The sequence below is a fragment of the Desarmillaria tabescens genome (assembly GCF_030435595.1).
Source record: "Desarmillaria tabescens strain CCBAS 213 chromosome Unknown EV420scaffold_7, whole genome shotgun sequence".
In the NCBI taxonomy this organism is placed as follows: domain Eukaryota; kingdom Fungi; phylum Basidiomycota; class Agaricomycetes; order Agaricales; family Physalacriaceae; genus Desarmillaria; species Desarmillaria tabescens.
The window spans coordinates 1,444,704-1,456,963 of NW_026848306.1; the positions used below are offsets into that span (position 1 = coordinate 1,444,704).

Sequence of the window (12,260 nt, forward strand, 5' to 3'; positions counted from 1 at the left end):
GTGTCCGCCTGTCCAAGCGCTCAGAGCGCGGCGGTGTCCACCGAATGAGGTGTCTGGAGCTTGTCGAAGGCCTAAGACTTCAGGCTGATACGATGTATATGACATCGACCACCGTTGACAGATTCAAACCGCCTTGGGGTTCTTAGCATGACATCCAGGAGCCAGTGGAATGCCGGCATAACTCTCTGGTGTTGTTCTCCGAATGAAATTGATGTACCTGATGGAGGTCGATTTGTAGAGCGTTTTACTTTCACCCGCTCAGGCAAAACATGCCATGAATCGAGACGGAGAATAACGGCTCAATGTGCGTCTGTTGAAAGGCTATAGTCGGTCCCGAGTACAATCGTATGATATTTTTCCACAGCTATAACAAAATAGATTAATACTGGAAACCAACGAACGGAAAGGTAGGACAATTTACACATGTATCACACTAAACCCTTTTCGGGATAGAGTCATCCATAAGATGCGGCAATTTATCGAGCAAAGAAATACTGCGAGAGTTTAATGACCGCGACGAGCAATTCGAAGACTTTCTTCCTCCAAACCTTTCAACCACACAACCTCTATGCCAGCATCCTTCAGCTTTTGTGCACCTTCGCAAGTAACGAAATCGTCCGGCTCCCCTACACCGATAAAGCACCGCCTGACTTTTGCAGCTATCAAAGCATCTGCACAGGGGGCAAGGCCAGAGGTTCGGACGGAGCAGGGCTCCATAGTCGTATATACATCGAGACGAGTCAAGATCTCATCGATGTCGAGTGAAAATGGTACAGATGAGGCAGAAAATATATGGGCAAGCTTTTCCTGTGGAAGAGAGCGTAGTTTTGTAAGGGCGTTGGCTTCAGCGTGTGTATTTCCTTCGAGTTCCCTAGAAAAACCTGTAGAGACAACGGTAGGTGTACCATCATCAGGCCATCTCAGTACTAGGAGGCAGCCTACGCAAAACGCTGTAGGAGATGCCTGGCATTTCTCTGCCTCTGCCAACGCAAGGCGCATGAAAGCGAGCTGTTCGTCGAGGTTCGTGCCCATCTTGTCACAATAACGTCATGTCACAAACGTGTCACAACAAGCAAACTTATGCTGACATAATGCTGCAAGCGGATCCTCGACCTTGTTCAGTTGTTTCCTCGACAGTGGTCTCAACTTGGACCTACACTAACGCCATGTCTTCGCCTGTACTAGACGATGCCAACGCGGTGGCATTTCCCGACGAGGATATTCCCATGAACGGCTCCGATCATGGCGACGATGGAGAGGGTGAAGGCGATGTAATAATGCCTGGGGCTTCAGACGATAGCTCCGAAGAAGACGAAGACGACCCTGAGGAGGAAAGGAAGATAAAACAGGGATTTATAGTTGACTCTGATGACGAAGAAGAGGACAGGCGACGAAGAAAGAAGCGTCGAAAGAGACACCACAGGCGTCGAGGCAAGCATTTCCGACACATCTGGGCTAGAGAATTTCTGACTTTCGTAGCAGAGGAAGAAGAGATGCTGGAAGACGATGACCTAGATTTACTGGAAGAAAACACAGGTACCTCATTCAAGAGAAATCGTCTCAAACGTCTCGTTAGGCATGGATCAGACTCGCCTCCGGCCGCGTCCTCTTCACGTCGTGCAGTGGTTGAGTCTTCTGAAGATGACTTGGACGACGACGATGAACTGCCCCGGGTTCAAGATATTCACAAAATATGGGATGATGACCGACGAGGAGAGGAAGATGACGAAGATGCAGACGGGGACATGGATGATTTCATTGAGTACGAAGATGAGGACGAGGGTGGTGCTATGGATGAGCAGGCTCGCGAAGAGCGGAGAAAGGAAAGAAAGAGGCAGGAACTGGAACGCCGCAAAAAAGCCCGTGAAATACGGCCAGAGTTAGCTGGAATTGATGCAAAGTACGACTATTTTCCTCTTTTATAGTTTCCCTTCTAATCCACTTCTAGTGCATGGGAGGAGATCCATGATGTATTTGGCGATGGTCATGATTATGACTGGGCTTTGGCAGCTGACGAAGAGTATGATTATGACGAAGAGCAAACCAAACCAGATATAAAGTACCAAGATGTATGCTTTTTGTTTTTTTTACGTCAGTGGGAGCCACTAAGCATTATTTCAGGTCTTTGAGCCAACTGACATCCGCGCTCGAATGTTGACCGAAGATGATGATCTGATACGTGCTCAGGACATACCCGAGCGAATGCAACTTGCGACATCGTCCATTTCTCCGAACTCATCGCTATCTCTACACACGCCTCTGACTGCCGACGACATGAATGGTGCTGCATTATGGGTCAGTCAACGGTTATCTCACCGAAAGACCATGGAGTTCTTTAGCCCAACCGGAAAACATCAAGACTTGAAAGGTGCACTCGTGTTGGCCGTCACTTTCACACTCAGGCAACTCTTCATTGAGGAGTACGAAGTACCATATATTTGGACCCATAAACGCGATCACATATCTTATTTCGATGTCAACGACGTTCGAACGCGTTTCGAGCTCCTCAGCTTGTCGGAACTGTGGAAGATTTACTCACTGGGCCAGAAATATCGATCTCTTGTCGAACGCCGAAATACGCTGACGGCCGCTTACGAGCGCCTTCAAGTTGGTGACAAGTACTTTGAGGAGGAGATCCTGCCACAAATAGACGGCATCGAAGTTGTAGCCGATGCTACTGAGTGGCTGAATATGAAGTACAAGAACAAGAAGCCCAACGAAGCCTTTCATTTCCATGATGATGAAGAGACCGACGCCACTAAGAAGCATAAAATGCCTAGTCGCGTATCAATTTACGAGGTTACCAAGAAGAGCATTGTTTCTCGACTAGCCCAAGTACGTCTCTAACTTCTTATCCAGCGCTGCTTGCTGACCTGAATAGGGATTTGGCATTCAACCGCATGAGGTGGTCCTCAATTTTGTAGCAATGAACCACGTGCACTTCATTGAAGACCAGGACCTTAACCCTTTAGTATATGCTGAAAGGTTTGCTGATCCGGACCCTGCAAGAGCCCTTCCGGCCGAAGAATTGCTTCGCCAGGCACGCATGATCATTGCCACGGAATTAGGCAAGGATCCCCTGCTACGGAACCACATCCGCCAGGCTTTCAAAGAGGATGGCCTAGTTTCGGTACTTCCTACCGAGCGAGGAAAGACGAAGATTGATGAACACCACCCATACTTTGTAGGCATTTTCTTCTCCTCCGGGGACCCGTTCTGACGATAAATTTGTAGAACTTCAAATATCTACTCAACAAATCCGGTCGTGAAATGACGACGTCTTCGCAGTTTCTCCACATGATTGCGGCCGAAAATGCACATTTAGTGACCATCTCCATCTTCCTCCCGGCGGATGCATATTCAGCTTTTGAGCGAAGACTAAATGACGCATTTGCATCTGATAGTTTCAGCGAGTCGGCAAAGGCTTGGAACGAAGAGCGCGCTCGGATCGTGCAAGAAGTCCTGACCCAACATCTGATCCCTGCCGGCGTCAAATGGATGCGGGAATACTTGCGGGATGAAGTCGAAGATTTCCTAGCCGCTGGCTGTGCTGCAGGACTCAGGAAGGTAAGAACTACAAATTTTCTCTGAACGTCACCTCATAAATACGCATATGTAGCGTCTTGACGTTGCACCGTACTTCACCTCCAAAATGAGCTTTGGTGACACTGCATCCGTCTTGGCGCTTTCTTGGGGTAAAGGTGATCCTCAGAGGGACCCCATCTCCATTGTCTTCATGGACGAAGCAGGTCGCATGCGTGAGAGTACAAGGATTGATAACCTGTTCGACCAAGAGCAGAAGGATGAATTCTTCGATCTCATCAAGCGCCGTAAACCGGATGTCATTGTCATTGGCGGTTTCACTATGGCCACTGCGAAGTTGTCGTATCGTGTCAAGGAAATTCTCAAGTATGGAACTGCAACGGGTGAAGATGCAGAGCCCGACCCGGATTTCAACATTCCTGTCATCTACATTCGTGACGAGACTGCTCGGATATATCAGCATAGTCCTCGCGCTGCGGAAGAGTTCAATGCCCTGTCACAAACCGCCAGGTATTGTGTGGGTATGGCCCGATACGCTCAGAACCCTTTGAACGAGTACGCTGCTCTGGGCTCTGACATCGCTGCAGTGACCTTTGACGAAGACGATCAACATCTTGTGAGTATTTGATCAAATGGTATTTGCATCTCTCTGACATTTGTACCAGGTTCCTCGAGAGAAACTTCTAATGGCGTTGGAGCGGACTTTGGTTGATGTGACCAATAAAGTCGGCGTGGATATCAATCGAGCAGCGGCTGATAGTTACTACGGACTATTGCTACCCTTCGTCTGCGGTCTTGGCCCACGGAAAGCACAGGTCCTTATCCAGAAAATTGCTTCTCAGGTATGTCGCTACTTTAAGCAGTTCAAATCCAATCTGCTCATAAGAACATCTTCTAGGGTGGTAATCTGGTTAACCGCAATCAGTTCATCAAAGGTGGCCTGTTGACTACCAAGATCTTCTTGAATGCTGCAGGCTTCCTTCGTATACACCAAGAACCGGAATCAAAGTCAATGAGAAACCGTCACGACGATGATAATGCCCCTGATCCATTGGACGATACTCGTATTCATCCGGAGGACTATGAATTGGCTCGAAAGATGGCTACGGATGCCCTGGAACTAGACGAAGAAGACATACATGATGAACACCCATCACATGTTGTGACTATGATCATGCGTGATCCAGACAACGAGAAGAAACTTTCGGAGCTCAACCTTGACGAGTTTGCTGTCAGTCTTTTCAATGCCAACCAGGAGCTGAAGCGGCATACGCTCAACGTCATTCGTGAAGAGCTCTTGAAGCCATTTGCCGAACAACGTAACCGCTGGCCTGCTCTTGAGCCTTGGGACGTGCTCACAATGCTGAGCGGAGAAACTCCTCGGACGCTGCGTGTAGGCCTGATCGTCTCTGTTCTCGTGCAGCGTGTCAAGACCAACATCGCTCATGTTCGCCTGGATTCTGGCATCGAGGGCATTGTTCAACCCGAGTTCATGATGGACAATGGCAGCCATCTTCTTCCAAACATGGCCGTGCCGGGTGTCATCATAGAAGTGAAGCTCAGTCTGGAGACTGATCAGTTCATGGTAGAATTATCGACTCGACAGTCTGATGTCGGTGGAGGTGACAGCGCATTCCGTCGTGTACGACCTGACGAACAGTGGGATCACCAACAGCACGAAAAAGATCAGGAAGTACTCGCTCGGAAGAAACGGGCAGAAGGCGCCAAAAACCGGCGGGTTATCAAACATCCCAACTTCCACAATTTCAATACTGCACAAGCAGAGAATTATCTCGACAAGCAACAGCGTGGCGACGTGGTTATCCGTCCTTCATCTAAAGGCGCCAACCATCTTGCAGTTACATTGGAAGGTCGATGATAAGCTCTATCAGCATATCGGTGAGTGTCAAGTTGCGACAAATCATGTTTCATATTCTGATATCAACGACAGATGTCACGGAGCCCAATGCAGATCCCACTGGCCAAACAGTTGGTAGCCAGCTTATTGTCGACGCGTCTCATCGATACTGCTGATTTGGACGAACTAATTGTCAACCATGTGCAAGCGATGGCTCGTCGCGTTGAGGAATTGATGGCCCATGACCGTTTTAAGCAAGGTTCAGAAGATGAACTACGTAAGTCACCTCATCCAGCATCTTCGAAACCAGTGTTAACACAAATGTTCCGTAGATCTCTTTTTGAAGCAGCAGCTAGCGGCTAATCCCGCGAAGAGTATGTATGGATTCACACTCAATCGGAAAAGGCCTGGGCACTTTAGCCTTTGTTTCCTCGCCAACAAGCAATCGGCTGTGCAAACATGGGTATGTCGGTCCCCCAGGTATGATTTTCTAAAGCTGATCGCTGCTATACTAGCCGGTACGCGTAACCCCGGAAGCATACTATTTGTTCGAGGCTGCAGCTGTTGGAGTGCCCGAACTTTGTGATGCTTTCAAAGTACGGTGAGTAAACAGTGCAAGTCTCATTATACCTTCCATTTCGATGATATCCATTAGGCATCTTCACGAATCTCAAAATTTGGCAAACACAGGAGGTCGGACACCGTTTGGTGCGGGCATCCGGACTCCTGCTCGTACGGGACAGGCTACTCCGGGGCATGCATCTGTTCGACAGCCTGCAAGGACACCGAATCCATATGGAGGCGCCACTCCCGGTCCTCGATACGGCGCCAATGGACCACCTCCCTATGGGTACCAAACACCTCGGCCGGGCGGTTTCCCACCTCCTCAGCCTTCTGCTCTTCCCACTGGTATGAATCCTCAACGAGCCCAGATGATCCAGGAAGGCGGCTGGAGCAGCCATCGTTAATTCACTGCTCTTGGCTATCCTCGACTCGCGTTTACTTAACCTATATTCCTATCTCCTGTACACCAAATCTTGTCACAATACATAATTTAATTTCGCAGGGATCTATTAAAATCTATTGAATGACTGGCTTCTATGTACATCACACCAGTCTGATGATCTTCCCGCGATACTCATGCATCACGTCAACGTGTTCTCTAGTGGTCCAGTGCGACCGATATCTGACCGCGCCCCCAACAAGGTAGAGCTTTGCCATCACACTAATACCTAGACTTGACCTACTATTGCAACGGGATGCTTGGTTGGAACTAGCATTGATCACGCCGTTCTAAAAGATGTGTGTCTGTCATCATAGCATCATGATTTTGACAAGGACCGCGTTACTTAAAGACCAACTCGGGACTTTAATCACAGCCCTCAGGCGTTCTCACTGTATGTTTCCTTCCCCCAGCAGATATCACTTGTAACTAATAACCACCATAGACTCAAGGTTATGTACATCTCGCGATCGTGAGGAATTTCTATATATGATACTCGCTAAGCTGACTTTAGTTCTCAAATATTCTCTTGTTTAGCACGGAAAACATACATCGGTCGACGTCCAATTGTTCGTTATGGGACCAGAAGGTGTGGAGAAGAGGCACAATCATGCTAGGAGGGACCTCCAGTGCGAAAACGAGCTTCGACATACCGAGGCCCATTGTTGGTGGTTCAGATGCGGTTGTCTCTCGATTCCCAGCTACTGTTTGGCGGAAAATATTGGCAGAGTTGTCTCATGAGGATATTAAATCCATGACACTCTTATCCAGCATCTTTCGTTCCCTCTGTCAGCCGCTACTCTTCCGGAAACTCGTGCTACATCCGTACTACACATCCCTTGCCGATCGTGGCTTCACGTACCTTCACCGAAGGCGATGGATAAAGCAATCCGAGTTCTTCCTCCTTCCCCACATCGCGCCTGTCATCGAAGAATGCTACATAGTGCCCCGCGGCATTCGGCTTGGAGATGGGGGACAAAAGTGGTCTACGATGGATGACATTGTCGACTCTATCTTTAACATTCTTCCAAATTTTGTGAATCTGGAGAAGTTGGTCTGCTACCAGGTTGACCTTACGTCAAAGCGCATGATTAATGGTCTCAGGGTCCTTTCATTGAAGTCAATCTGGTTGGACTCGTGCTATCGTAGCGGGCCCCGGATATCTGACATGGTCCCTATGCCTTTGGATACGGTTGTCCTATACAATTCAGTGCCACCGCGTGGATCTCATATCGACCCGTCGTTCTTGTCACGCTTCCTTCATTCACCTCATCTCAAAAAACTTGTGGCTGGGCCTACAGATGATATCCTCGTCGCTATGATCCTACACCCTAATCCATTCTGGCATTTGTCAGAGCTCGACGTGCCCATCGACTGTATAATGTCGAATAATAACTTCGTTGCGGCGCTAAATAAGTGCCCCGAGCTGACGAGACTGTCTCTACGTCCGTTCCACAAGCCAGTACCGAAGCATGGTTTAGCTTCATTCCCCATCCATATCGTCCCGAAGCTTCAGTTCTATAAAGGACCACACGTTTGTTTACCTGCATTCGCCAATGATCGTCGACTGAAGACGATCGATATCTCCTTTGCGTGCTCTCCAGAGGGTCTCAAAAAATCACTGGATAGAGTAAAACAGCCCGGTCGAGATCATGTTGAGTCCTTGACCGTCAAAATCAACTGCAATCCACTCGCTTCTGCGTTGCTTCATCATATCCATGCTGCGTTCCCGTGTTTGCGGGTACTGGTCATCAAGCACGCAGCATGTTCCGCTCTGGATTGGTCTGCACTTCTGAAAGGAGAAGAGCACTGCTGTATCCAGACCTTGCGGTTCGGCGTGAATATCGGGGATCCGTATTTGACATGGAACACCCCGTTGCAACAGATACGTGAAGCCACCAAGGCGTTTGTATACCTCTACCCCTCACTCATGCGAACGTACCCGTCATTGCAGAGGGCCCAGATTGTGTACAATGCCAATGGGGTATCGTTGGTATGGCGCAATCGCTCGCCGGGTAGATCTACTGCCTTGGACCTGAGGGATGTCCGTGTGGAGGTGGACTCAAACAAGCCTGAGAGCATAGGTAGGAGTCTACGGCCTGGGGAGATGCAAACGAGCCGTGGGCAGTGGGCAGTGGTGGTTGACCGAAATATGGCCCTGGGCTTGAAATCTACTTTAACACATGCCTGATATTCGTTGGCCAGAGCGTATCATGGTACAATAGCATTTGAATAATAGAATCTTTAGGACGGTACAAGTTGTTGTATACGACAAGCGTCTGCTAGGAACGTATCAAGTAATTTAGTAGACCCCTGCACAGGGGGAGGTAAATCATGTACTTAGCGATGTTTGATCCCCATCAATCGGAATAGCATACGACCATCAACGACAATCCTCGCTCACTGCCGATACCGTTAGGAACGCCTTTGTGCTTTGCTTTGCTGTTGGTGGAGGAGGTCGTTCGTCCGAGAAAAGAAAGCAGCGTGACTCTATGTGATTGAGGGTGAAAAGGGATAAATCCAAACGGGAATTTTACAGACCACTCGTTGAAACGGCGACACGGTTGTGTATAGAATGTGCTCTGGGCAATTCCAACAGCCTAAACCAGTTCCTTCATCGAACGACGAGTCTTCACAACCCATCGGCATGACACAGGCACGGATTGCCCTACATGTCAGGTTCCCAAATTGACGGATTTGCTTTTGTAGGGTGTAATGTCGCCAATTCGAATCCAGGTCAAGCGAGCTTAGGGGAAAATAAAAAGGAAGTTAGTGCTGATATACATTGATAAAGGACAAGAGAACAAGTGGGGGGGGGAACAATGAGCGATCAAATTTCTGTCTTAGTTGGGAGAACAATGGCGGAGAAAGGTCGTTTATTCTTCAATGCTCTTCGCCGGAACGCTGCTGTCAAGCACGTTCAGCATCGCAAGAGACACCTGGCCTCCAGAAAGGACGACTTTTCGAGCACTTTCTACGGTCCAAAAAAATTCCATTGTCAATTCAACGAGTTCCTGCGATTTCCGTTCTCCTTGGACCGAATAAAAGTTGTTAAAATTGCCAGCGGTCGGAGCATTGAAGGAGAGAGGTAGGGAGCTAAGCGATGACTATCCAAAGGATTTGGAATAGCAAGGAAAAAGTAATTGCCATTTACCTTCGTTGAAATTCGATTTATTTGACGTTGATAGGTGCAGCCACTCGATCCAAGTTTGTCCTCAACGTTCACCATCGTCTGTCGCTGAAAGATATCCAGCACGATGATACCTTTCCTGCAGCCTTGGATTGCAGTACTTCACTATCTTTCGCTCGGCATCAGCTTCTTATGTCAAAGCTTGCCCAATTCACCACTCAGGTTATGAAAACAGCAGACGTCTTCACTTGGTTTCCCAGGCCGAACTTTGGCACTTTGAGAGAATCCCATTGGAGCGGGAAGACTGTTGTCCAGGAAGACGTCTAGTAACGGGACGGTTACAAGCTCGTAGGCTGTATGACCCTTGCGGCCTTATCGAGAACATGGTTTCGTATTCGGGAAAGGCCTTGGAAAGGTTTTATTTGAGTCTTCCATGGGAACGACGGTGATTGATAGAGTCATCGTTTATGACAGGCTGAGAGCTAGGAGTACACAGTTCCGCAGTGAGTTCACTCTTTTGACTCTTAGATTCTCCTTCATTGATTGATGGCAATATCTGCTACTTGTAGATTCTTTTGCTGGCAAGTCGATGTCGTCAAGAATGGCTTCACGAGACGTGACGCGTTGACAGTATCCAAATTCTGGGCCTGCGCAGAAACTGTCTCTCTTGCTTGTTCTGGTATCTCCTCGGTCTACTACTGGCACTTGGCAGTTATCAGCTTCGATTTCACTGGCGAGTGATATGGACGAAACATACTGAGCCATTTCTTGACAATTTAACATTAAGAGATGGCGCGTTATTGTTTGATCACATGATCCTCGAATGCCCATATAAATCTCGAGTCGCAAGGAGGCACCCTGAGGCACCGAAGGCACCAAAGATCAAGAAATAAGCCACTAGACCGACCAGCATCGAGTTCAGTCCAAGAGGCCGCAGGTACACCACAACCCGTTCGACACTCGAAGATGCACCGCTAATCTGGAAGTTCGAGCATCGACAAGCCCGAGAAGGACCGAAACCAGGATGACACCGATAGCTACAAACCTTCACCTTAGATCTGGAATACCATCGGTTTCTCTCAATACTTTGAAACTTATGCAGAGGATCAACTCAACTCACCGGTGCCCACATGTCGTTCACGAATCGCTCGTTGGTGGACTTCCCTGCATTTTGTTTGCGTATGCTTCACAAAGTTCCCACTGCAAAAAGTGTATTTGCATAACCAAATTCAGACCTCGGTCTTCTTATTTAAGGGCTCGAGGCGAGAAAGAGGCTTTCACTCACTTTTTTCTTCCCCCATCACTACAATGCACGATAGTTTCCCCCCTCCACCGTATACGGCTAGAAACTTTGACCGCCACGCATCTCAGCTCAGGACTCCATCCTACAGACGCTCCCATATGCTCCGCTTTCACCCATACCGTAGGTACGGTCCCCCGCTCGTCGTTGACCACCCTCTACCAGTCAGTTACCTATTATCTACCATGAACTTACATTTCTGACTAGTGTTTTTTCTCTAGCGCCAAGAACCCAGCCTCACCATCATGGCGGCAGCCGCTATGGCAAGTATGTTTTTATTTCCATGGGGATGTTTGACCAATTTTGTTTTTCCTTCTAGATGTGTGAAGACGAGGCGCAAGAGAAAAAGTCTGAAGGTGGTGGAAGTTGGAAAGAGGTGGTAGCTACTCTTATCGTGCGTATATCCACCGCTTTCCCTCTGCTTCATCACTAATATTCCGAAAGATTTTTGCCATTCTCTCGCGCATTTTGGAACGCGTGAACTTCCTCTGAGTCTCCTCATTTATACCATCACCCATCTATAGTGAGTTCCCACCTTCCCTATTGGCGTCACGCTAATATAACCGCCGCCGCAGATTTCACGCCAATTACCCACTCGCTTTGCATTTCTTGTCACTGGAAAAAAGTATATATCACTATCTCCACTTGCCATACATACACAACACAAGCTCAAGTGCAAACATTGTATCATAATCCCCATCATTGTATATAGATATCTTGTCCTCAACGTAGCACTATGACAATGACAGGATCGTCGTCGTAGAACCGTGTACCAATCTCGAGACCGGCGAGTTTTTCCTGTTGTGCCTTTCCCAAAGTCTTCCTCATTTCTCAGAGAGCAACCAATGCAAGCCCAATGTAAATAAACATCCAGCCTGTTCATCAGGTCGCCGCTACAAGGGTTTTGCTGGTAGCTGCGTCAAAAGTACGCCATAACGCTTTTTAATGGTGACACGGTGTCTTGAGAACTTATCATCTGGCGAAAACCTTGCTACAAGAAAGTTTGAGCACGTCGATTCACGAAACATGAGTGTTCGTAGCTACCAGGGTGAGCCGACTTTGTGATTTTCCCTGTGTCTGTAACTTTCTAACACGGGAAGGTCAGTAAGTAGGTCTTTTCTAAATAGAATATCAGGGCCTACTTTTAGAGTATAGACTCTATTTCCCTCCGCATCCAGCGTGTACATTAAATGCATTTTGATGTGGTCGTGGTACTGGAGAGAGAAAAAAAAAACTCGGAGATTGCCGAAAGAGATTATTTGAAATTGAGAATAAGTACGACTTACCCCACGTGATAGAATTATTTCTTGATATATTCCACCAGGTAGCAAAAGTTCATGGATGTCGACGATCATCTGCAGAGGCAAACGAAAGCGCGATTTATATCTTGATCAATGTGAAAACCGATGGATGCAAATTGCTTTAC

At 48.0% G+C, this 12,260-nt stretch overlaps 5 protein-coding genes across 5 annotated transcripts; 3 read left to right on the plus strand and 2 right to left on the minus strand.

Annotated features, from left to right (window-relative positions):
- Window positions 1-305: 305 nt before the first annotated feature.
- Window positions 306-1,047, minus strand: EV420DRAFT_1116110 (diaminohydroxyphosphoribosylamino-pyrimidine deaminase). The gene has a single exon (XM_060465893.1). The coding sequence runs from the start codon at window positions 1,030-1,032 to the stop codon at window positions 505-507; it is 528 nt and encodes a 175-aa protein (XP_060335249.1). The 5' UTR covers window positions 1,033-1,047; the 3' UTR covers window positions 306-504.
- Window positions 1,001-6,505, plus strand: EV420DRAFT_1520808 (transcription elongation factor SPT6). The gene is made up of 14 exons (XM_060472189.1): window positions 1,001-1,020; window positions 1,074-1,900; window positions 1,949-2,069; window positions 2,122-2,835; window positions 2,882-3,184; window positions 3,235-3,567; window positions 3,620-4,159; window positions 4,209-4,385; window positions 4,442-5,401; window positions 5,427-5,442; window positions 5,495-5,536; window positions 5,610-5,678; window positions 5,734-5,864; window positions 5,917-6,505. The coding sequence occupies exons 2-14, from the start codon at window positions 1,092-1,094 to the stop codon at window positions 6,004-6,006; spliced, it is 4,305 nt and encodes a 1,434-aa protein (XP_060335250.1). The 5' UTR covers window positions 1,001-1,020; window positions 1,074-1,091; the 3' UTR covers window positions 6,007-6,505.
- A 44-nt stretch (window positions 6,506-6,549) lies between these two features.
- EV420DRAFT_1116230 (uncharacterized protein) lies at window positions 6,550-8,911 on the plus strand. The gene is made up of 4 exons (XM_060465894.1): window positions 6,550-6,607; window positions 6,679-6,798; window positions 6,850-6,876; window positions 6,942-8,911. Exons 3-4 carry the CDS (start codon window positions 6,860-6,862, stop codon window positions 8,593-8,595), a joined length of 1,671 nt encoding a protein of 556 aa, XP_060335251.1. The 5' UTR covers window positions 6,550-6,607; window positions 6,679-6,798; window positions 6,850-6,859; the 3' UTR covers window positions 8,596-8,911.
- Window positions 8,912-10,842: 1,931 nt separating this feature from the next.
- EV420DRAFT_1638862 (uncharacterized protein) lies at window positions 10,843-11,326 on the plus strand (the record flags this gene model as incomplete). Its single annotated transcript, XM_060476890.1, has 4 exons — window positions 10,843-10,998; window positions 11,056-11,101; window positions 11,164-11,228; window positions 11,279-11,326. 4 exons carry the CDS (start codon window positions 10,843-10,845, stop codon window positions 11,324-11,326), a joined length of 315 nt encoding a protein of 104 aa, XP_060335252.1.
- Window positions 11,327-11,727: 401 nt separating this feature from the next.
- EV420DRAFT_1264648 (Nop10 family nucleolar RNA-binding protein) lies at window positions 11,728-12,030 on the minus strand (the record flags this gene model as incomplete). The annotated part of the gene is made up of 3 exons (XM_060467234.1): window positions 11,728-11,825; window positions 11,879-11,921; window positions 11,977-12,030. The coding sequence occupies 3 exons, from the start codon at window positions 12,028-12,030 to the stop codon at window positions 11,728-11,730; spliced, it is 195 nt and encodes a 64-aa protein (XP_060335253.1).
- Window positions 12,031-12,260: the final 230 nt, after the last annotated feature.

What these genes read in the sequence shown, in the direction of transcription:
- EV420DRAFT_1116110 (XM_060465893.1), bottom strand. Translation starts at nt 1,032, where the DNA reads ATGGGCACGAACCTCGACGAACAGCTCGCTTTCATGCGCCTTGCGTTG.
- EV420DRAFT_1520808 (XM_060472189.1), top strand. Translation starts at nt 1,092, where the DNA reads ATGCTGCAAGCGGATCCTCGACCTTGTTCAGTTGTTTCCTCGACAGTG. An exon ending in ATGAACACCACCCATACTTT is followed by an intron (nt 3,185 to 3,234) that starts GTAGGCATTTTC and finishes ATAAATTTGTAG; the next exon opens with AACTTCAAATATCTACTCAA. An exon ending in TCCCACTGGCCAAACAGTTG is followed by an intron (nt 5,537 to 5,609) that starts GTAGCCAGCTTA and finishes ACCATGTGCAAG; the next exon opens with CGATGGCTCGTCGCGTTGAG.